This window comes from Calypte anna, chromosome 4A (assembly GCF_003957555.1).
Source record: "Calypte anna isolate BGI_N300 chromosome 4A, bCalAnn1_v1.p, whole genome shotgun sequence".
NCBI classification, from domain to species: domain Eukaryota; kingdom Metazoa; phylum Chordata; class Aves; order Apodiformes; family Trochilidae; genus Calypte; species Calypte anna.
Window position 1 is genome coordinate 43,519,081 of NC_044248.1, and position 24,515 is coordinate 43,543,595.

At 43.4% G+C, this 24,515-nt stretch overlaps 1 protein-coding gene across 4 annotated transcripts; it reads left to right on the top strand.

Moving 5' to 3' along the window:
* Window positions 1–79: 79 nt before the first annotated feature.
* Window positions 80–22,702, top strand: DNAJB14 (DnaJ heat shock protein family (Hsp40) member B14). 4 transcript variants are annotated; one of them, XM_030449965.1, is made up of 8 exons: window positions 80–438; window positions 6,592–6,766; window positions 15,397–15,542; window positions 16,542–16,727; window positions 17,284–17,378; window positions 18,046–18,155; window positions 18,605–18,777; window positions 20,531–22,702. In XM_030449965.1, exons 1-8 carry the CDS (start codon window positions 306–308, stop codon window positions 20,653–20,655), a joined length of 1,143 nt encoding a protein of 380 aa, XP_030305825.1. In that variant the 5' UTR covers window positions 80–305; the 3' UTR covers window positions 20,656–22,702. The 4 variants fall into 4 exon arrangements, 3 of the variants coding, with proteins under 3 accessions (XP_030305825.1, XP_030305827.1, XP_030305826.1); XM_030449966.1 differs by having other exon boundaries at window positions 120–438; window positions 18,605–18,781; window positions 20,531–20,722; XM_030449967.1 differs by lacking the exon at window positions 6,592–6,766 and having other exon boundaries at window positions 83–438; window positions 20,531–21,102.
* The last annotated feature ends 1,813 nt before the right edge of the window (window positions 22,703–24,515 follow it).

The window sequence follows — 24,515 nt, forward strand, 5'->3', positions numbered from 1 at the left end:
AAAGCCCTCCCGGCGGGGCCGTTACCGGAGCCCCGGGGCGGGCGGGGCGGCTGCCGGAGCCGCGGGGAGGGCGGGCGGGGCGCATGCGCACGGCGGTCCCGGAAGCAGGCAGCGGGCCGGGCTGGTGCCGGGCCGAGCGCGGCGCTGGGGCTGCGGGTACCGGCGGCGCAATGAGCCGTGCGGAGTGAGCCTCCTCCGGAACGCTCCCCTCCTCTCTCTGCCCCGCTGACTCGCCCGGCTCCGCTCTGGCTTCGGGCCCCTTCTCACTGCGCTGCGGCGGGCGGAGGCGGCGGAAGGAGAAGCCGATGGAGGGGAACCGGGATGAGGCCGAGAAATGCATCGGGATCGCGCGGGAGGCGCTGGAGGCCGGGAACCGCGACCGCGCCCTCCGCTTCCTCGGCAAGGCCCAGAAGCTCTACCCCACCGAGACGGCCCGAGGTGAAGTCCTGCGCCCTCTCGGAGCCTCCCCGGCCTCATCTCCCCTCTCCTTGCTCCCCCGGGGCCTGCGGGAGGGCCGGGGGGAAGGCCGGGCTGTCTGCTCGCCCCGGCGCTGAGGGGACCCGGAGGGGCCAGCGGGGCTGCGGGCCCTGGCGGTGTGAGGGAAAGGCCCTCTGTGTGTGGCTGGGGCGGCAGGCGGGGGGAGCACCGGGGTCACCTCCCGCCCTCCTCAGGGGCTCCCTCGTCTCCTCAGAGGCTCCCTCCTCTCCTCAGGGGTTCTCTCCTCACCTCAGGGGCTCTCTCCTCTCCTCATGGGCTCCCTCCTCTCCTCAGGGGTTCTCTCCTCTCCTCAGGGGTTCTCTCCTCTCCTCAGGGGCTCTCTCCTCTCCTCATGGGCTCCCTCCTCTCCTCAGGGGCTCTCTTCTCTCCTCAGGGGCTCCCTCCTCACCTCAGGGGTTCCCTCCTCACCTCAGGGGTTCCCTCCTCACCTCAGGGGTTCCCTCCTCACCTCAGGGGTTCCCTCCTCACCTCAGGGGTTCCCTCCTCACCTCAGGGGTTCTCTCCTCACCTCAGGGGTTTTCTCCTCTCCTGAAGGGCTCCCTCCTCTCCTGAAGGGCTCCCTCCTCTCCTGAAGGGCTCCCTCCTCTCCTCAGGGCTTCTCTCCTCTCCTCAGGGGCTCCATCCTCTCCTCAGGGATTCTCTCCTCGCCTCTCAGCCATCGCTCCCTGTGTAGCCATGCAGGCTGGGGCCCCAGGCCGAGGCAGGCTGAGTTGGCTTCTCCTGTGTCACTGTGGATTATTTCTTCCTGCAGCAAGAGCTGATGCTCCAGACTGGAGTGTGTCCTCAGCCTCTTCACATACTCGTGGTTTGGGTTTTCTTGATTTTATTTCCTTTCCATTCCTGGAGCTGCATAGGAATTGCACACGGGTTTAACTTTGCTGGGGAAAGCGGGGTCGGTGTCTCCCGTTTGACTTCATTGCCTCTCGAGGCACTTATGTGGTAAAAGTTGGGAAATAATTAGCATCCTCCTAGGAAAGAGTGTTTAGTAATTATTTTTAAAAGCAACAGTAGTCAGGTTTCATTGTATGCAGAGCTGTTGCCTGTCTTGGAGTCTCTCTGTCATACAGCCTCAGAAGTCAGCCTGAAATACCTTTGAGTGCAGCTGCTTGTGTTCCTCTGGTCCTTGCTCACACTGTCTGTGCCATGGAAGGAAGAGGGCAAACATCAGTGCTCTGTACTGACTTAAAGCCCTCAGCATTTACCATTTTTGGAACATGACTTTGGGGTGAAATCCTGACTGGTTGTGTTCTGTACTGTATTTCATTCCACAGACAAGCCCTCAAGACAGATGAGCAGATTCAGGGAATGTTTTTCTGGCCTCTCTTAGCCCCTGACTGCTTTTTTTATATGCAAACAAGCGAAGGGCTCATCAGTGCTGTTCTATTTTATAGTGTATAGTTTTGGGCTAAGTGCTGGTGTTTCACCTGCAAGACAGGATGGATGTTGCTGATAGATCACCTAGAAGGTAACCATTGCTTTAAATCAGGATATATGTATATATTCTTGCCACATTATATACTTCTCTGAAAGAAAAACAAGCAGAAGTTTGCCATATTCCCCTAAATTTCTGGAGTTTAAGATGATAATGTGCATGGAAGTGCTTCCAGCTTTTTGGGAGCTGTGTTGGTCAGCAGACACTAAGGGTTTCAATTCAGCTGGTTCCACCAAAGAGGGTGAATAGCTTTGTCTGCCTCACATAGCTTATTGCCATCTTATGCCTCCAAGAGAAGAGTGCCAGTAGCTCTCAGGCAACAAAAACAAACAAAACACTCAAACATTTTTGAGTGTTGGATTATTATTTTTTTTTTCTTCTAAGTAGGGCTGCTACTACATAACCACTATTGTAAAGTGTTCAGAGCAAGAAATAGATGTCTAATTAGGCTATTGTCTGTAGGACACTTGTTTTATTCACTGTGGAAATTAGCAAAGTATGTCACAAATGAGGTGCAGATCTGGTGAGAAAAAAGAAGATGGTTTTGTGGTGAGGGTGGCAAACTAATCTGAAGAACTGTGTGCTGGAGCTAAACACTTCATAGAGTTTTTCTGTGGTGTTAGATGAGTTGCTTGGTTTCCATTAGTGATGGATGATTGTGCCTCATTTTTCAGGTGTTCAGCTTGAAACAAGGGCCTGATTTGTGGAACTAGTGTGCAGGTAAAGCTTGATCTGAAGCTAATGAGAATTGCAGGTGCTCTTAATACCAGTGAAAAAATCAAGCCCTACTCTGATTTGAAGGAGGCACTTAGAAATCAGGAGACTGTATAAACTTGTAGTGTATCTGTGCTTCATTTTTGTGGCTGTGGAGCTTGGTAATTCTTCTGGACTCATCCCTGTTCCTCCAAAACCACCAACAACTCATTGAATTGTTTGTTTTGTTGTTTTTTTTTAATTTGAGGTGTTTTTTAAATAGCCCTCTTGGAAGTGCAGAAAGCTGAAGGACACTGAATGTCCTGTTTTCAGGACAGGAACTGTGAGGTGTGCAATAAATTAGAACTGGCATTTTATACTGATGAGAACAAATGAAATGACTGCTTCACTGTCTCATTGCCATCTTTTAGATGAATGAAGTGGGGGTCCTCTGGAAGCCCCCCAACAGTAATTCATTAGAGAATTAAAAATGTCTCATAGCACACACCCAAGAGAACGAGATAGTTGAGGTTTTTCTGGGCTCTCTCAGTTCTGACACCACTTCTTATCTTACAGTCATAACATGTTGGGTTTCTGTGGTGCTAGGGCAATCTGGTGCAGCCCCCATCCTCACTGTGCTCCTTTGGTTTCTCTTTTGGGGCGTGAGAAGGGAGTTGCGCCAGTTTGTTACTGGAGCCACCAGTGCTTCCAGGTGGTGCCTCGGGTACCCTTTTGGTGCATCAGTGGGATGCCACAGGATGGTGGTGCTGAGTCTTGCAGTGGTGGGGGCTTCCTCCTCCTGGTGTTAAGTGTGGTGCAAAGGGCAGAGAGCAGGTTTTAACTCTTGGGCTCTGCAACCATGCTGTGTCTGGTTGGGTTGTGGCAGGGGCTGCATTCAGAGTGGGTTTGGCACTGGTTCAGTCAGCACTGGAGTTTGGTTTTGCTAAACAAAGCTGCTGGCTGCAATGTGCTGACTGCAGCAGCACGGTTCTGAGGCTTCACCAGGGGAAATGTGAGCTCAGGACATAGTCTGTGGTACTTGGCTGATGACTTCATAGCAGCAGTGTTTTTGTTGACGTCACTCTTTGCTAGAAAATCCTGTTTTAGGATTGAGCTGCTCAAAATATTTTCAGAATCACAGAGTTGTCAGGGTTGGAAAAGACCTCCAAGATCACCAAGTCCAGCCATCAACCCAGGAAAACCCACCATGCCTACTAGAGCATGTCCTGAAGTGCCACATCTGGGTGGGTTTTGAACACCTTCAGGGATGGTGACTCCACCACCCTGTTCCAGGGCCTGACTACTCTTTCAGTAAATAAATTCTTACGGTTTGATTATGCTTTTTACTTTACTTGATCATGCTTTCAGACTTGCAACTGAATGGAAGCTAAATGCTTGTCTGGAAAAGGTTTGTAAGAGTGGATCTGAAGCTGGCAAAAGGCAAGATCTCCTTTTGAAACTGAGGTGCCATTCTTTTTAAAGGTAGAAAACAACATCAAGGGCAGCTTTACTTTTCAGTGCTTCTTAAGAACTTCTTGCACTATTTCTGATGCTACCCATAAAACCAAACTTTCCAGGAGTAGGTGAGCTTAGTTTCTTGGGGTGTTATGTCAGTGTGAATTCTGAATTCAGCAGCTCCTCCATCAGTGCAGGTGGGGGTCATGTTCAATGCATGGTGGAATCAAATGCAATGCAAGGATCTCTCAGGCAGCAGCAGGTAACACTACACACAGGAGAGCATTCAGACACATTTGGAGATAAGATGCATTGTCTGAGCTGCTAGCAAAGTCTTTGGTTCCACCTGTGTCCTCTTTTAAAACACCCAGATGCACAGTGAAGGTTTTCTTGATTACTGCAGTGCTAACAGCTGGTTTTGCCACCAGCAGTTCATAGAAGAGTCAAAGTTGTTTCTGAAATCTGAACTGTATCTTTTGTTTGATGAAAACAATGGCCCCAGAACCTTTGTATGGTTTTCTTTTCCAAGGTAGAACAATGGCATGTTTGTTTATGCTGTGTCCTGCTCTCTGAAGAAGTTAACACTTAGAGATATTTGGGTTTTTTTTATTCATTGCAAATGTCCTGTACTGGCTTCTCAGCAGTGGAGCTCTGTTATGGAGATGTGAGATCTGAGAAGGTGATAAGGAAGTAGTAATGTTGATAGTGCAGGTGAACCTTAAAAAGACTTTACCAGCTAAGCTTGCTGTGAAGGAGCCACTGGGCAGTAAAAATGGGAACTGTTACCTATACCTGTCTGGCTGCCATTATTGCTGCTACTGGTTTTGCACAAGCATTAGTGCAGATAGAGGGGTTTTCTAGAGCAGAAGCAATATAAAGGCAGAATTTGCAAAACTGTCAAGTAAGAACTCTTTCCAGAGGGTGAGTCAGTCACATGTTCAGTAGGATCCCATGTGATAGCACTGTTAAACATCTAATGTCACAGAACAGAAAAAGAATAACATTTTCTGTTATCACAAGTCCAGAGCCTATTCCAACTGAAACTGTTTCCTTCTCAGGGCACTGCATGTTCACATCTCTGTTCTTGATTAGCTCTTAGCCTGCAGACACACTCACTTGCTGGACTAGCTAGTTCTTCACCTCACAACTTCAAGTGCCACAACAGATGATGTTACCATAAACTATTGTAAATATTTGGATATGTGCTTCAGCTGTAATCCATAATGCAGCTCTCCTCTTTTCAAGAACTGGATCTCTCTTGAAGTGAAAGCATCCACTTGGTATATAGCTCAGCATCCCAGTGTTAGCCTTTTCTTTATTTCTGCAGTAAAAAGCCTGATCTGATCCATTGATGAAGCTTGCTGAGGCCCACAGGACCAGCACTGAGATCAGCTGCCTTTCTGGTTCAGGCCAAGTGTGTCATCTGACTCCTGTGGCCAGTGGGTAATAAGTGAATGAATAAGTCAAAACAAATCCTGGAGGGGTTTTAGAAACATCTTAGGGAACTGGTTCTTCTTTGGAGCCAAGTTCCACTTTCTCTTTGCTGTGCATCTCTAAGATACAGGCTGTGATATACAGGATCCTGTTGTGCTGCTGCTTTAAGGGACACCATGGTGGTCAGAGATGACATTTTAAAATTAGATTTAGGAGAAATGTTTCAGGTTGCTTCTCACTAGCTTCTCTGGTAGATTTTTCATGGTGTAGCTTTGACAATGAGTGGGACATTTTTCTTTGGGGATTTTTATTAGGGCAATTTTTATGCAGATAGTAACTCAGTTTTATGAAACAAATTGGCCTATGCAGTTTGCCATCTTGCTCTGAAGGGATCTCTTTTAAGGAAAAAGTGTTTAATTATCTTCAGTCCACATCTTGCTTCCTGTGCAGTTCCTAAATGAGAATGGTGCTGTTCCTGATTGATTGCTAAGACAAATACCCCCTAAACATAGGCTTAAGTCAAGTGGGGAAAATTAAAACAAAAAACCTCACGATTTATTAAAAGTGCTTAAATTGAGAGCTCTTTGGACATGGAAGGAAAGAGGCTTTTGAGATCCATCAAAAGCATGCTAGATTCCGAGATCCAGGTCTCAAGGATTGGGTGTAGTTTTCTGCTCCTGACTTATCTGTGGCATTTAACAGTAGTTGGAATTTCAGCTGGAGCATGGGTTTGGGCCAAGGAACGGCTCAGGTTACAAATGGCTGTGTATTGTGACAACTGGAATGTGCTGGAGGTCAGCTTGGTCTCTGTGGGGAGTCCTTTGCAGGTTTTACAGAGCATTGTTTATGGGTCCTTATTCGGGGGAACAAGAACACAAGAGTGGGTTCAGTGCCTCTCAGAACTACATAGAAATTAAAGACCCGGACAGATTCTCTCCAATACAAAGGGATGCACGAGGAGGAAGCAGCATGTCGTGGCTAACCTTCCAGTATGTGGTGCTCCCATTTAAGACACTTGAGAGCCCCCTGTTGCTCCCCTGCTGCCTGTAATGATGCTGTGGTATCCTGTTGTTTTGTAGTTTTGTTGGAAGCTATCATGAAGAATGGAAGTGCTGCTGGGGGAGGCGCTTACTGCCGCAAGCCAGCCAGTAGCAGTGAGCAGACTAAGGCCAGTAGCACCAAGGAGAGCAATGCATCTGCTGCAGGTGAAAGTGGGAAAGGCTACACCAAAGACCAAATGGAAGGAGTGTTCAGGTATGGCCTTGTTTAAGTACATCACTGCTTCTCATTCTGTGTGTTCGTGTCCCTGTGCGTTCAGCTCCAGTGTCTAAGGAAGCTACAGAAAACTCCAGGTTAGCTGAGAGGCTTTACTTGTTCTGAACTAGAAGGAAGAGGAGAGGTTTGTGTTTAAGCACTCACTTTCTGCAAGAAAGATGATGCTCAGCTTTCTATAAAGTAGCCTTGATGTTTTAAAAAGAAAATATTCAACATGGCTCAGTAGATCTCATGTCAAATGGAAGAAGTTATAAGACTTGGTCTAGTAGGTGTCCCTCTCGATGCAGGGGGGTTGGAACTGGATGATCTTAAAGGTCCCTTCCAACTGAAACCATTCTATGATTCTACAGTGCAATTTGCAGGAGAGTTTTTCTACTCTTAAATAGTTCAGTACTCACAATACAGTAAGTTTACTTTACATGCTTGCTCCTAAAGTTTATTTGCAAGCTAATCTTGCTGTATAGGCTGCTCTTAGCCTAGTGTTAAAACTGCTTTGTTCTGGAAGTGCAGGTATAGAGAAATACTGAAGCACACAGTCTGAGTTGCATTATAAATTCTGTCTGGACTTTCTGCAGCATGGTAGTGTTAAGATGGGGCAGCATCAGGAAAGGAGGATGTGCTGGAAGGCAGAAAGATCAATACAGAAGTCCTTTTGAAGCAAGTAACTCTGAAGTCATGTTGTCATTACACACTTTTTGGCTGTAGGAGTGAAAAAAAACATTTTTTTTGATCTGTGCCCTGATTTCTGCTACAGAAGTATGGACACAGCCACTGTAAAACTGCACACCTGTATTTTTAGATAAGCCTGGACCATTTTTGAGTGGTGCTCAAAGAAGGGACATCAAGAGGTCCTTGACTCCTGGTTTGTGTGGATGGGGCAGACTGTTGTGCAGACCAGAAATCTGCACGTACTTTTTTATGCCAAACTATGCTGCTGTTGATATTATCTTAGGATCTTTTTCTGAAGTTCACAGATTTGTTAGTTGTGCTACCAGTGTGGAAATAGCAGCTTTTCTTTGTTGGTACAGTGGCTCTGCATTCAGGCAGGGAGGACAGCAGCATCCTTGGAATGGTTGTTTTCTTGGAGTTACTATTTAGTGGAGCTTTTCATTTACCATCATCTCTGCTTAAGTGATGTGTTGGCCTCCAGGATACATCTAAAGTAAAACCTGGCTAAGCATGTACATTTCTTGCTGCCTTGAAAAGTTAAAATGAATGTGTTTGTGCAGATGTGGGTGAGACAAAACATCCAGAAAGAAGCCCTCTGTAAAATAAGGCTTAACTCAAATTAAGACATGTAACACACTTTTAGAAAGCTGCTACAGGGAGGCTGTAATCCTGCCAGTGTTCACTGACCTGTGACATGCTGTTCTGAGCTGCAGTCTGCTTTCTATCAGGCTCCCTCCAAGTTCTTTTTTAGCACTGTTTTTGGTTGGGTTTGTTGGGTTTTTTTACCAGAAAGTAGTGGTGCCTATTTTTCCTTGTTGTCCAGCCAACTTCTCTGCATGGTGTGCTTTCATGGTATTGAGTCTTGCTTCCTTGCAGGGATTCACTGGATACCAGGTGAAATGAGTCCAGTTTGTTGAGATCAGAACCAGATTTAGGGGCATTCAGGAGATCTGTGCCTTGATGATGGTCTTGGTGGAACATTGCTTCTTAGTACCTATTTCAAAAATTTGCCTTGTGAATAAAAGATTTGGATTTTTGCAAAGAAGCAATTTTAATTACTTGCAGAACAATCTCTGTTTGTTTGTATTTTATTTACTATGAAAATCAGCTGTTAAAGTAATGTCTTGAACTTATCTTGAGAGATGCCACCATCCTTTAGCTTAGCAGTTTGTAAACCTTTGCAGAGGGGCTGAATATTGGCTTAGATGTACATGAATCAACAGAGCAAGCCCCTAGTTCTTGTTGGGAGTTTTGAGAAGTTTGTCATGCTGTTGGTTAGTGACATCAACACACCACTTAAAAAATGTGTGGTTAAGCATTAAAAAGTGAGTGTGCCTTGGCAAGGAGAACAGAATTAAATACAAACAGTGGTCTGAAATTTAATGGAAAAACATAACACATTCAGTGATGATAGCTGAGGGCAAGCTCATGGTTAAACCGCAGTGAGAGTGAGCTTTGCAGATGCAAACTTGATGGGCTGCATGTGTTATTGCTGCAGTCAAGCCCCAGACTTTCCCAATTAAATGAAATGTGCTCCTCTGGGGAGGGTATTCCTCAGAGAGCAGAGCTTTTCACCACCTTATGCTTCTGCCATACCACACTGAAATGGTTTTTGAATACTTGAGTTGGTTAAAAAAGAAAAGCTGTGTGAAAAGAGGTGGGTTTAGAAAGTGTTCTGTGCCTGATTTTTCTCTTTTTTTACCTATAGGGAAAGAAATTTCTGGGTGGCAAGAAAGCAGAATCTTCAATTTTTAATGAATTCTGAACCTTGCCATGAATTTGACTCTGTCAAACTAAGTTATTTTGTATGCTTATGCAACAAAAGGTGGTCATTATCCCCAAGGATTCTTCCCTCTAGGAGTGTTTGGTTCTGTAGCAGTAACTGAGTATAGACTGTTAGTGATTTAACCACACGTGGCATTTCCAGCCCTTTTTTTGTGAGCTGTGCCAGGGGCACTGGCTCTGAGCTCTGCCTTGGATCACTGCTCAGGGCTCCTGGAGTTGTGCAGCTGCCTCGAGTTTCCTTGTGACAATAGGTTTAAGGAGCACACTGCAGACACAACTTGAACCAGTGTAATTTAACTGCATGAATTTTCATCAGGGTTACTTTAGTAATGTGGGTGCCTAAGAGCAGAAATAAGCAGCTCCCTGCTGGGTTTATTTATTCCACATTCCCAGGGGACACTGATCTTTAGCAGGCTGCCATAACACTTCTCACAGGAGCTTGAAAACAAGTTGCTTGATGTGGAGAAGCACCAAGGTGCTTTGTATTTCCACTGATTGCATAAGTGCTGTGTGATTCTCTGCCCTTTGTGGGAATGCTCCTTGTTCTTTCAGTGTGACAGTTTGAGCCTTGAGATATCTGAAAGCATTTTCTTACTTTTGAGTGGAAATGCCTTGAAAATGCACCTGTAGTACTGTGCATCTTTTTATTAGTGATAGTTATCTTGTCACTGAGGGCTGCATCAGGTTGCCTTAACACTTTAGGTAACCTGGCTGTTAAAGGTGCTGACAGGAGAGGAGCAGAAATATGTTAGGACCCAGAGGAGACTTGTGTCTTTTTAGAGCAAGTACCCCAGGAGTCTCCAGGCAGTTAAAAGCTACACGAGCTTTGTCAGCTTAAGATAAATGCATGAGAACCAAGTGCACAACAGAAAAGAGGGAAAATTTGCTTTTGCATTCTGTGGTCATTGCTTTAAAGCAGTTCTGTCACTGATGTAGGTTACTGGCTTTATTTTGTGTTTTTTTTTTTTCTGAGATAAAGAAGTGAAAGAAACTATTGTGTGAGAAAATGTAAACTTATTTTTTCCAGTTCACTTAAAACATAAAGTGCTGATCAGGATTACAGGTATCAGAATTCTTAATTTCAAGCAGATTCTGTTGTCACGTCTGCCTGATCATACCAAGTGTGAGACCCTTTAGGAAAGGTGGGGTGGACTAGGATGAGACTGAAAAAAACAATACACCTTCTGTATGTTATTTTTTCCCATTTCTTTTTATGCTGTGAAGAGTGTATTATCTGTGGACCACATGATTTGAAAAAGTAGTTTTGAAGCTACAGTTTGGTCATAGACTTTATAAAGACTCCCTTTAAGGGATCTTAAAATTCATATGGTGTTTAATGTCTCTTGTTTAGTAGATAAGCTGCAGCCTGTATTCCTTGTTGTCTTTTTGACATCTGAAAGGTAACTGTCATGATTAACAGTATGCTGAAGCTGGGTTGCTGTCATGGGTAAGTGCAGCAGAATAATGCTTTTCCTGCCCTGCCCTTGGAAAAAAGCACATGGGTGAAATTTTGTGCTTGGGTCTTTGAGCTAGAACCAAAGCAAACCAGCAGTGAGGCAGGAGGTCTGTAGGAACCTTGCAGGGCAGGATTAAATGTCAGCTGGTAGTGCTTGGGAATAATAGCAGTTTGAATTCATGGAGTTTACCCAGAAATTGCTTCTGCACATTTCGTGGCTCAAACTAGAACTGTAAGCTGTGTGACTGACTTTTCCAGGCCTTGTGTTGAAATTTCAGCAAAATCAGCAAAAAGAGAGAGATGGTTACTTTTTTATCATGGGGTCAAGAAGATAATTAACTGAGAGTGAAATGAGAAGAGCAATCAACACGTGCTGAAATGGAAGGGAAAAATGCACAAAGCAAGGAAATCAGGGCATGCCTTAAATTAGGCTGCTAGAAGTATTGTGAATTGTTGAACCCTCCACTTGGATGGTTGAGAAATCAAGGTGGGAATCCCAGTCACACAGCCCATCATGGAAAAGGGGCACAGAAGATATGGGGGACTTTTGTCAGAAAGCTCCTGCCTTTAATCTACATTTAAAGTAAAAATCTAAACAAAATCTGGGGGAAGGTTTGCTAAGGTAAACACAGTCTTGAGGGTTCCATGTGATACACATAGGAAAGCCAAACTGACCAGGTCCATCCAAGAGCAGAATGGTTAGAGAGGCACCCTGAAGTGTTGCTGAGCATAGCAGTAAAACACAGCTCTGAACCTTCTGGGGCATTCATTGCAGAATCCAGGAGTAGGATGCTATGGACCCTCTCTTCCTAAGCTCTCTGCAGATCACACTTATGTCATCCAAGTGCATTCCCAGCTCAGCTGCAAGGTGCCATTTTCCTCTGGCATCATTGCAAATTCAACCTATGCAGAAATTGGTCTGCATTTTACTGTTTTGGGTTTTTTCTGCTCCACTCTGGGATCAGAAGCCAGCATGACTTTGTCTTCTCAGTTCTTTGCTGCTGACATCTGCATGGCTGCTCCCCCAGCTCAGAAATAATTGTGACTGCCAATGTAAGCTTTTGGAGATGGCAATGGAATGGTTTGGGTTTTGGGCCATCCCTGTGCAGGTAGGGCTTTGGAAGGCCCTCTGAAGTACCTGGTTACACTTCATGATTATGGATCAGTGCAGGTATTTGATACAGAAATGCAAGCACCTCCCATGGGTTGTGTGTGTTGACCTGAGCAAAGCTGTCCCCACTGCCCTGATCTGAATTGGAGATGTGAAAAGGGAAGCAGCACAGCAGTAGGATCACATCATGCTGTGGTCACAGGAGAAGCACCAGGGGTAGCCCCACAAATTTTGGCAGGTGAGAGCAGACATTTCAGGACCTGAAAGGCTTCCTTTGCCTTTGAGGACATGGACTTGGCACAGGAAGGCAAAACCAAGCCCTTAGCCTTTTGTGATTGCCCTGAATTGTGCTTAACTCCTGGCAAAAGCCCCTAATGCCCTCCCTGCAGGTTCCCTGTGCCAGGAAGCAGCAAAGCAATGGCATAAACTGTTGTCTAATGGCAGGGTGTAGCAAGGGCTTCATAGCACAAGGTCTTTGCTCAGGATTCCAGGCTTCCCCTGTGAGCGCATTTCAGCTTTATAGCTTGATTTCCCTCCTAATCCAAAGCCCTGCTAAGCTGAGAAATTGCTGGAGAAATACATGTGTGCATATTCCATGTAATTCCCCCCAAAGTCACTGCAGCAGTGCTCCTGAGGCTGCCTGTCCCTAGAGCACTTTGCAGCTTCTGATGCTGGCTGGGGTTTGTCAGTTTTGTCACTGACTTGGCTGAGCTGTGAAGATGCCAGCAGGCTGGTCAGTGATCAGGGCTTCCATATCTCAGCAGTGATCCTGGACAGGAGAAAGGAGGGCAGTGTAAATAAATGATCTGGGGGATGGGCTACAGGTCTGTTGCAGGCAGGGTGGCTGGGACAGGACCATGGAAAAGAGGATGGAATCAGGGGTGGCTGTCACAAGGTGACAAAGGTTTCTTTCTTTGGGACTGGCCATGCAGCCTCAGGAAGCAGGGCAGGAGAGTGGGCTGATAGAAGATGTGCCTCAAATCCTCAGTTATTAAACCATCCCTTTGTGCAGAATCATGAGTGTTGGAAGAGAGATGCTTGTGTAATTGTGATTATTTTTTTTTGTTTGTTCAACAATGCAGTCACCCGCAAAGACTTGCTAAAAGAAAGTAGGAATAGGAGGAAAAAAGAAGTGGGAAGCTGAGCTGAACACTTGTTTCCTGATAAGCACCAGTAGCTCACTGGTGTCTGAGGTGCAGGGGGGGTGATGCAGGGAGGTGATGACTTGCAGCCCTTGGGAAGGCTGGCACCCAGCAGGCAGCTCTCTCCCTGCCATTTCTCAGCAGGAAACACTGGTTTATGCTCTGGCTCTAACCAGATGGTGCTGTCAGAAACTTGTGAGTTGTGTGCTGAACCTGAACATCTTCCAATGGATACCCACCATAAATCCTTGTCCCAGGAGGGTTTCCCCCTGGAGGACTCTCCCTGGTTGTAAACAGAAGCTCAGGGCTAAGTTTTTGAGGGTTAGAAGAACAGATTGGCGTTTTGGGGGTTCTTTTTATTCCATTTTTCTCTTCCCTGCATCCTGGAGCTGTGAAATAAATGCATGTCAGGTCTGCAAAGAAGTCAAGTTTTGGATCTGTGTTTTATTCCTGTTTATTACTTCCATGAGAAATTGCTATGTGCTGCCGAGGGAGAAACTTGGTGAGGATGCACAATGCTTAAAAGCACTTGAACAAATGTTTAAGGCTAAAAAAAATAAGGTTGCTAAACACTGATGACTCATTACCTGATTTAATATCAACTAAAGGGTTGATAGAAAACTCTCCTATAAAACCAGACTTGTATAAAATCACATACTTTTCCATAAACCATATATTTTTAAAACCATATACATTTCTTATATAAAACCAGTCTCTTTGCTTCTGGAGAGTCTGGTCCACAAATTGATATTTCACATACTGAGTTATTGACAAGACCTTGGATTGGAAGCTGAGATAGCAAGTTATTGAAATAAACTTCATTTGATACTGTAACACTTCTAAGTAAAGCAATTGTTCTTGATACAGCTCTTCAGTAATCCAGGTTTTGAGGCTAAGGATCTGAACATTACCAATTATTTTTTTTTTGTATTGTACAAATCAACAAGCAACAGTTTCTAGTAGTAAAGAGTTTAATGTGTTTTCTTTCTATTCTTTCTTGATGATGAATTTACTGAGGTTTTGGTTTTTTTTCTTTTCAGTTAGCTTATCAGCTTCCTAACAGGAGCTGATTAAATGCTACTTCAGTATAATGAGCTAAATTTGTTTCAGAAGAGGTTGGTGCTGGAGCTGCCAGCACACCCTCCATTCAGTGCTGCTGGGAGCGTGACACCCAGCCTGCCATTGCAGCTCCTGTCAGCTGAGCACAGGAAAAGGCTTCCCTCACATGGAATTTGATTTTGGACCCCCCATCACACTGTGCTTGTACTTCTGATGGTCCCTTACTTGCAGCCCACCCATTCTTCTTTCAAGAAAATCCCAAAGGTTTGCTTCCCCCCCTGTTTTCCCACTTGGCTGCCCTGGGTATAGTCTGTGTAACACTACACCCATATTTGTGCAGAAATCTGTGCATTTAAGAGAATTTGGGCTCAGTTACAGCCACGTGAAGAGACTTACATGGAGCTTTTGTAGTATTTCTGGATGTAATTTCTATTTCTTGCTCAGATCAGCTCTTTTGGTATGCTCCAAATGTCAGTGTGCCTCATTATTTCAGGTCTGTTTTGGCCTTATTTTTCTAATTTTCTGCATTCTTACCCAGGTAACCTGGATGTATTCATTGGTTCACTTAGGTCTTCTGCCTGCCCATATAAAATTAATGTTGTCTCTGTCCTCTGTAACTGCTCTTTCTCTCTTCTGAGTGCTGTAAAGCACACCAAATCATAACACCATTTCCAGGTTCTGCTTTTACTGCCTACAGGAAGAATATTTCCAAGTTTTCAGTTTAGAAAAATGCTGGGTTGAACATCTGAGGTGCACTGAATCCATAACTGCTGGAGCTGTTCTTGCTTCTTTGAGTTCATGTAAACACAGAAAGTTTGCTAAGCTCCAGGTGCCTTTCCAGCAGCCAGAGGTATTTTCACATGACTTATTTCCCCAAAAAGTGAATGCTTCAGTGGTGCTAGGACTTCTGTTAGGAGGAAGGGAGGTATTGTTTGGTTTGATTTAGATCATGCAAACCCAAGTGCGTTTTTTGTTGAGTCCAAATGGGCCTTCCTGTGGTTCTGCAGGCAAAACTGAGCTTCCCCAGCTCTGCAGACTCAGTCTGTGATCTTCGTTTTATGCATTCAGAGCCACATTCACATAGTCAGGGATGAGAAAACATAATTGCCAACTGAAACCTTTCCTTACAGCTGTAGTTCTACAGTAGAAGAGGTAAAATAAATGCATGTAGTAAGTAATTTTTACTACAATAGTTTATCTGCTCAGTAGTTCAGTTTTACTGTGAAAAATGGTGGGGTTTGTTTCTGGAGTTGCATCTTTTAAGAGTTAGTTTTGGAAGTGGGAAATGTATTGCATCAGTGCAGTGTGTTACCTCATTTGCAGCTATAACTACTTTTATGACTACTTCTGCACCGTTTTGTTTACAACATTTCATTTTCTTCTGCAGTATAAAGAAATGTGAAAATTATTATGAAGTCCTTGGGGTGTCAAAGGATGCAGGAGAAGAAGACCTGAAGAAGGCTTATAGGAAACTTGCTTTGAAATTCCACCCAGACAAAAACCATGCACCTGGAGCAACAGAGGCTTTTAAAAGTAAAATACCATATTTACTTGGAATTGATTTTATGATTAAACTTTGTTAGATTAAAAGAAATCCATCTGCATTGATCACTTGTCTTTTTACAAAGCTGTCAGCATGGTGTCTTGTAGGCAATATCAAACTGACATTTTTATCTAAGAAAACAGTTGACCTTTATTTCTAACCAGAACTACAGATAAATAATGTGAGCTTTGCAACAGGGGTCAGTTTCAGAGCACTGACTCTAATTTTCAGGTAAAGGAAGCAAATAGTTGATATGTGAAACTCAGTTGCACTTTGTTGTTGACTTAACACAGTCAAGTGAATCTTACTGTCCTGAATTTTTACTATACTATTTATACTATACTATTTTTACTATAGTTTGGAAAATAAAGATGTAATTCTTAATGGCAAAATGATTTTTTTTTTTAATCAAGAGCCATGCGAGGTTACCTTTTCCTTATCATCTCTTGGTATTTGTAGGTTTACTGCTTTTCCCTCACCAAAATGTGTGTTCAAACATGGCCAACTTATAATAGTTGCCTTTGACCACTTTCTAGGTCATATTTAGAGCCTGACTTGATCTGATCTAAGTCTGCCAAAATCAGCCCTGCACGAGGAAAATAGTTTGGGAAAAGCTTTGCATCTCTTGGAATCTCCTATCAACTTCATTAAAAAACCTTCCTTAGAAAATTTTCAGTATGTATTTTTGGTGGTGTTTTGTTTTGTTTTGTTTTTTCATTTTTCTGTCCTTTATTTCAATGAAATTATATTTTAATCAAGTGGTGTCAAGTGGCATCAAGAAGCAAAAACCAAATGGTCACACAAGATTGCTGGCCATGACACTGAGAGGGTGGTGTCTTCACTCCATGTGCAGCCTTCTGATCTGTGGCTCCCCAAATCCCTAATTGCTGCAAAAATCTGTGAAATGACATTTCAATAAATGGCATTTATATGGTATATTTAATTTATACATGTAATTTATGGGAGGTGTCTGTTGTTCCTTGCTGCAGAGATCGGGAATGCCTACGCTGTGCTGAGCAACCCCGAGAAGCGGAAGCAGTACGACTTCACAGGCAGTGAGGAGCAGACCTGCAGTCACCCCAGCAACAGCAGATTCAACTTCCACAGAGGCTGTGAGGCAGACATTACTCCAGAGGATCTGTTCAACATGTTTTTTGGAGGGGCCTTTCCAACAGGTATTTGTACAGATCAGGATCTTCATCAGGATGCGCTGGTTCTGGCCAGACACAGTGTGGTTGTTCCAACCTGCTTCAGATCCTAACTCTTTGGTCTGCCTCACAGCTTAATTTTCCCCTAAGTGTTGTTTTCATGGAATCATAGAATTGGCTGGGTTGGAAGGGACCTCAGAGATCATCAAGTCCAACCCTTGATCCACTACTGCTGCAGTTCCCAGCCCATGGCACTGAGTGCCACATCCAGGCTCTTTTTAAGTATCTCCAGACACAGAGAATCCACTACTTCCCTGGGCAGCCCATTCCAATGCCAATGTTTTCCCCTAAGTTGAGTTCTTTGGAGTTCCTGTGGTGTTTCTGTGGCACGTGAGATAACAAATGACTTGTCTTAGAGCTTAAAATATTTCTTTAGAACAGCTTTGAGAGTCTCAAATACCTTATGTCATGGTGCAGTGATGTTAAATGCTTTATGCTGTTGCTTCTGTATTGACCTCTATGCAGTTTTGGTTGTTGTTTGGGTCTTTTTACACAATTTGAATGTGGCTGTTTCTTTCCTTAGGTAGTGTACATTCATTTTCTAATGGTCGTGCTGGCTACAGTCACCCCAATCAGCACCGTCAGAGTGGCCATGAGAGGGAGGAAGAGAGGGGTGATGTATGTTTCAGCACCATTGATTTTCAACTGTGGATTGTCAAGTTTTGCTGACAGTCACTTCCAGTGATGTGGCTGTACAGGAGCTCTGTACTGTAGAGGAGACTTTGTACTTAGGAGGCACATATTCTAAAGCTTTGCCAGGTGGTAGTCTTACCCATTGGTAGGTGGACATGCCAGGTTGAGAAGTTTATAGCCTGGTTTTGTAAATCTGTTTTTGTATGTCACTGTCTTCCCTAGTGACTGGTAGGATTAGTCTAAACATGTGACTTATTCTGGTCAGTAATCCTTGTCTACATTTAAAAATGTATTTGGGCCAAGGTAAGATTTGTGCTTAAAGGCTCAATATGAATCTGTAGGAATCAAATAGAGTCCTGTGTAAGTATGTATCACTGTATAGGTGAGGCCAAATCCTGGTGTCCAAAGTAACTGAACCCAGCTGTGTGGTAATTGCTTGTGGCTACTGCTGACCCACTGCAGCTGGAGGGCTTGATGGATATTGTGCATGCACTGGAAAGTTACAATAACACCACAAGTTTGCAGGTTTGGAGTTAAAGTTCTCCTAGAAGCTTTTGATGCTTAAAGCAGACAGTCACACTTATCACTAAATCTTGTTAAATTGACCTTTGATGCACTTGTATGAAATACCTGCCTCTGTTTTGTTCCTCAGGGAGGTTTCTCCATGTTCATTCAGCTGATGCCTATTATTGTGTTGATCCTTGTCTCCTTGTTGAGCCAGCTGATGGTATCTAACCCTCCTTATGCCTTATACCCAAGAACGTAAGTAATGCTCCATTACATTAGCTTGAAACAGAGAAGAGGGTGTTGGAATCACCCTCTCCTACTTAAAAGCATTTTAGAGAGCTTTCTGTGTAGTTGGTCCTTGATTTTCACAGTGTGAAAGGAAAGAGAAGGCATAGACAAAGCAGAACAAAACCTGAAAGTTTGTGAGAATGTGGTGGAGGAAAGAGGTCAGTGTGCTGGTTTGGGCTGGGCTGGGTTTGGTTTTTCTTTTCCAAGATGGAAGCAGCAGAATTTCAGTATTCAGGCAAATAGTAATTTTATTATCTGGCAGATTCTGCAGCCATTTGCTTCATTGCTTGTCTTGAAATCTCAAATGCAGTGATGTTCTTCTGCAATGGTGTTATTTTTTTAAATTGTATTTGTGGTGTAAAACAGAATCAAGTAAATGTCTGTTCTGTCTCTCCCCTCTCCCTCTGTTTTTGCAGAAGTACAGGGCAAACCATAAAAATGCAGACAGAAAACCTGGGTGTTGTTTATTATGTCAACAAGGACTTTAAAAATGAATACAAAGGAGTCTCATTACAGAAAGTGGAGAAGAGTGTGGAAGAGGATTATGTATCCAACATTCGTAATAACTGCTGGAAGGAGAGGCAACAAAGTAAGTTTGCTGATATGTATCTTTTCATGGAATTATGCATTACTATTAAAAAAAAAAAGATTGTCTTAGTTAAGAATGAAGTGCTTGTGTTATTAAAATATCTGAAGGAAAAGGCAAATGTAAGGTTCCCTACTGTTCTAGCACCTCAAATTGTCCCCAATGTCCCCTAATTTCTGTGTTTTACTCAGTGAACTGACCACTATCTGCAAATCAGCAGCAGTTTTAAGATGCTACTCCACTATTTGTGGTCATGTCTCAAAATTAAAGACTACATTGAACTGAAAATGAGAGAGAGAAATTGCTGTCAGGGAGGGATGAAAGCTAAGAATTCTCTTGTCTTCCACACTGTTTTGTCCTGGCAGCATTTCATTGCCCTAGGTGCTTTTGCATAAATACACAAATAAGTAAGTAAATAAACCAAAAGTTTGTTTAGGTGTTTGCAAGGAAGGAAAAAAAAAATGACTCACCTTGGAACACAGTACATACAAGCCAGGTGACCAAGGACATGCAGCATGTCCTGTAAAACATCCTGAGCTGTAGATCAGTGCTTCATCTTCTGCCAGTGCTGATGGGGTTTTCCCCCCTCATTTGGTACTTTGGCCACATCAGACCTTAAACACACTTGTCCATTTTCTTCAGCAGAGTGTAGAGCTGGAAGGCTAGCTTGCTTTTACACAGATTTACTGACATGTTATATTTGTGTCTCCTCTGATATATTTACTGTCTACATGTATTTGAAAAGGCTCATTTAATAGATGCACTTTCCTATTGGGGAGGGAAAGAGAGGAAAGAATCCTTTCCCCACTTTTCAGCATTTATTCCTGATGTGCTTACTTCTATAAGCATGAGCAGAGTGCTGACAACACAGAGGCCCATTATCCCATATATATATACATATATATATATGTGCCAGGGAAAAAAGTGATGGCTGGAGAAAATCCCTGATCCTAGTATCAAGAAGCAAAATTAACTTGCAAGCAGTGAGTGGGATGTTGTTTGCTATTTGTGGCTTTTCAGGCAGTGAGAACTACCCACACTGGTTTTGAGAAAGCAGCCCCTAATAGATTTTCTCTCTTTATAGAAATGGCTGTTTCTCTGGTTTTAAGGATTAAAAATACCTGCTGTGTGTGGATCTCCTTGACAGTTAAAAATCTTTCCAGTGTTGTTTGACATTTTAAAATGCCTTTCTAATCCATTTGGAGTTGATGAGCTGATGTAATGGAATTAAAATGCTCAGCAAGGTTAAGCTATTGAATACCAGTATAATAGAGACCTCTTTTATTAATATCTCTGCACACTGGCAGCATGAAACAGCATCAGCTGAAGGAATGGGCTTCACATTCAGAATGGGTTTGGGGCAAAGAGAGGACACCAGAGGTGTCAGTAATCTGGGAGGTCACAGAGTGCAGCCTGTGTTTGTGGTGTTTAATGAGATGTGACAGAAGCCAGAGGTGGGGGTGGGTGGGTTTGTTTGGCTTGGGGTTTGGTTATATTTTGTTGTGGGGTTTTTGTTTTTAATCAGGCACTGCTGTGTATGAAATATGGGGGTGCTGGGAGGCTCTTTGCTGCTCAAAGAGATGAAATGTTAGTGAAGAGCCAGCAAAGAGAAGCTGTGGTGTTTGTGGGTAGTTAGAACAGCAGGAAAACAGGCGAGGATCAAACCTCGAGACGGCGCCGAGAAGGACCTGCGAATGGGTTGAGTTTTTTAACCTGAAAAATCTCTTTTTTGGTTTTTTTCCTTTTCCCCCTGCAGAAACAGACCTGCTGTATGCAGCTAAGGTGTACCGGGACGACCGTCTCCGCAAGAAAGCAGATTCCATGTCCATGGACAACTGCAAGGAGCTGGAGCGGCTGACCAGCCTCTACCGGGGGGGCTGAGTTGCCCCTGCACACCCACACCTCTGCCCGGGCCCTTACCTCTCTGGTAAAGTGAGATGAGATTTAGTTTCACACAGGAATGCTGGAAAAGAAGGGTTGGATGTCAAACTCTACTGTGTAGCTGTTTCCAGAAACCTTATGCTGAAATATCATTTAATGGCTTCTTTACCTACTGTGAAATATAGGTAACTTTTAATTGTCTAGGTTTTACTTCAAAGCTTCTGTGAATTCTTTCAGCAGAGAGAATAGCTCAGAAAGGATGCTATCCTTGTAGAGACTTAGTCATAGTGGTTCTCCTCTAACATATTTGCCATGTAAATATCTGTGGAAAGAACACTTTGTGTATATACGAGTTAAATGACTTTCTATTTAAAATCTCAAGAGATTTAGTTCCATACAACATTTTGTCTCACTGATGGAATAAATAGTATGATTACATCACTCCTATTCAGATGTCAAGTGTGTGGAGTTGAAACAAGAATTTTTAATATTTTACCTTTAACTCTATGTAAAATCTTCTAGGTTTACCAGCTTAGAGGAGCTTGGTATTTTTAAATATAATGACATATATTCCTAAATATCTGTTGGGGTATATTGAGCTGGTGTAGAGTAGCAGGTAGCTGTTGTAGTTTCTTAGCATTTCTGAGCAATGCTGAGAAAACTAAGAACTACACTGATCTCTTTTCAAAGTCAATATTTGCAAATGCTGTACAGACCATTGCAGGCATTGCTTTTAGTCCTAGCAAGTTTACAGCAGCTCTGCCATTTGGTATTCCAGTTGTGGTAACTCCATCCGTGCAGTTAACTTGCATTCATAGCTTCCTTGATTTTCACTGAAAAGGCAGAGGAAAACGTGCAATATTCAAATTGTAAAGCTAAAAAGAAAAAAAAAAAAAAGGCAACCTATATAAATATTTTTTTTCCTGGGAGGCTTCCATATTCTTACTGCTTTTTTTTTTAATTTATTTATTTTTATTTTTTTTTATTTCAAGCTCGTTCCCAACACCGATCCCTCAATGGGCACCACAAGTGGAACAAGGAAATAATTGCTAAGGGCAAGCTATGTGCCTTTCAACTCTTTTGCCAACTGCTCAGATGCTTTGCTGGTTTGCAGTGTGCTCCTGTGGTCAGAGCCAGATCACTTGTGTGCCAGGGCATGCATTTCTCTGGAGCAGGATGTTGCTGGACTGGCTTCCCAGAAACCAGCCAACATACTGGTCTGGCTCCTGCACACAGCAGGGTGTAACTCAGTGGCCTGGAGGTGGAAACTCTGTGTGGCCACACCTGCTGGTGCAAAGAGGTGTTTTGATGCAGCTGAGTACAATGTACTTGAAGTTTATCAAAAGTGGGTTGAAAAATGTGTTTAGGTTCAGTAGCTGGAGTTTTATCATTTTCACAGTGCTGGGCAGGAGGATGTTTCTTGCATTTGAGAGTGCCTGATGGCTTGTGAGAAGGGCACTGGTTTTTTGTTGGTTTTCTTTGGGGTTTTTTGGGGCTTTTTTCTTGGTTGGTTCTGTTTGTTTTTTTTATTAGACAAAGCTGCTATCTTTGAGCAATGCTGTCAGTTTAGGTGGAGCTAAATTCTCCTCTGAAATTGAAAGCTGAAAAATACTTGAATGTCTCAGTTGGAATTCCTTCTGATCTAGAGCAGGATTTGACTTCAGCAATCACACCAAATGCTGCTGCTCTGAGTGACCCAGAAGTCATTTTGCATACACACCCTTTCTGAGCTGTCCCCCTGGCAATGTCCCCTGCTGGCCTGCTGTGCCAGGAGGGGACTGGCTGCAGGCTTTTACCTTAGCAGCTAAACCTCTGTGCAAGGTGAACAAAGGCTGAGGAGAGCTGAAAGCTGCTGAAACAACGACAGATGGGTTGCTGTACTGGGTGCCTTCACTGGGATTACAGGGAAAGTGTGCAGAAGTCATGGAAAGGCACCCAAATGTTTGGAGTTTGCAAGAGAAATTTATGGAGAAAACGTGATTCCCCGGGTTTTGTAACTGTTCAGAATGTATTGTAATTATAATAATGAAAACAAACTATCCAAGTACATACTGGTACTCCTGTGTCTTCTTCATAGAAGAAAACTGTTCCAAGGGCTTTAACAGGTACACCAGTCTGAGCTTTTTAGGTGATCTCTCAGTGGGAAGGAAAAAGGACGTGTCACACCTTGCTGAAATACCAGGATGGTGAAGTCAGAATGAAGAGGTGGTCTCAGCAAAGCTGCTTTATAAAATGAGATGGGCAGAGGAGGGCTTTGTCTGCCCTGCAGTGACCTCTGCTCCAGCTCAGAACCAACAGGTAAACGGGGGGGTGTTGAGCTGAGTGATGTGGGATTGCAAACTGGGGTAGAGCAGTGCCTCTGGCAGCAGTTTGGAAGTGGGATCTAGGCTGCCATCCTGCACTGGATTATCCTCTGCCATTTCCAAAGCACGGAGCAAACACTCTGTTGGTGCTGGTGGGGAAATGCTGCTCAGCACTGAACAGATGAAACAGCTGCTCACTTTGAAACAGGCAGTGCTGTGCAGAAGGATGCTGTTCCTTCCCTGCCTTAAGTATGGTCTGCAAACATTCTTTTCTTGTTCTTAGTGGGTGTTCCTCTCCTCGTGACTCTCACTTTTTTTCCTTGAGTCTGAAAGTTGTTTTTTTTTTTTCTTCAGAAATACCATTCCTTCAACAAAACCAGGGAGGATAATATGCTGGACAGTTTAGGACAAATTTTCCTGTGAGCAAGATGCTAATTGAAGAGAGTGAAGTAATCTGAGTCTTTTCAGGTGACCTTTCTGCAGAAGGTGAAGTTCTTATTAAAATAAAATACTGGAAAGAGAAGGGAAAACAGAAACTGGCTTTGAACAGCCTGACTGAAAAAAAACCCTGACTTTCCTACCTACCCAGAATTAACTCCTTACTCTTTCTAATTCTAGATTAAATAGAGGTCATCACTAAAGATAGCACAAGTATGGGTTCTTGATTTCTCCTTTAAAAGAGCAAGCAGGAAAAGTCCTGCAAAAAGTGAAAACCTTGGCATGACAGTTGGACACAGAATGAAAAAGGAGATGATTTGCATCTGCTAAGTACAGCATCAGTATGTGTTCTATTTATGGAGCATCCTGAGTCACAAGCCCATTCCATGTTCACATCTGATGAACATTTTCCTACAAGTTCTCTAACTGCTCAGGTAAAAAAAGATTACATTTGAATTTTTTACTTTTTTTTCTTTTTATTTAAAACAATCTTGATCCTTCTACAAGTTTGCAAGAAAAGGTAGAACATTATAGTCACTAAAATGTAAGATACATTACAATAGGCAAGGAGACAACTTTAAATTATATACATTTACAATATAATCTTGTATTAAAGGATTAATATGGGAGGGCAAGAACGTTTTTTAAGGTTGTTTGTTCCATAGATTTCATTCATTCCTTAAAAAGTTGTTACTCCTTCTAGATCTGTCAAAGAGAGCAGAAGGAAAATGTCACAGTCAAATGAAACACTTGGTTTTAACAAGATCAGTTAATACACCAATCCTTGAAGCTGTTACTTCAAAAAGTGGTCAGTGCCAGGTTTCTCTGGCTTTTTGAGAAATAATATTAAAATAGAAGATACTTGACCTGTTCCTGGTTTAGGAGAGAGGCTGTCCCTGGGTCTGGAGGCTGAATTCAACCTCAGAGCTCTCACAGGTGCTGCTGTTGCACAGCTCTGTCCTGAGCAGGGTGACAGATGAGGAGAAGCCAGCACTTGGCATCATGCTCAGGGAGTTAGAAAGGCCAGCTGCGTCTTTTAAATGTTTTCAGTGTATGGTAGGGGATATTTTAACAGAAGGGTGGACTGAGGTGATCCCAGGTAGTGTTTTCAAAATGTTA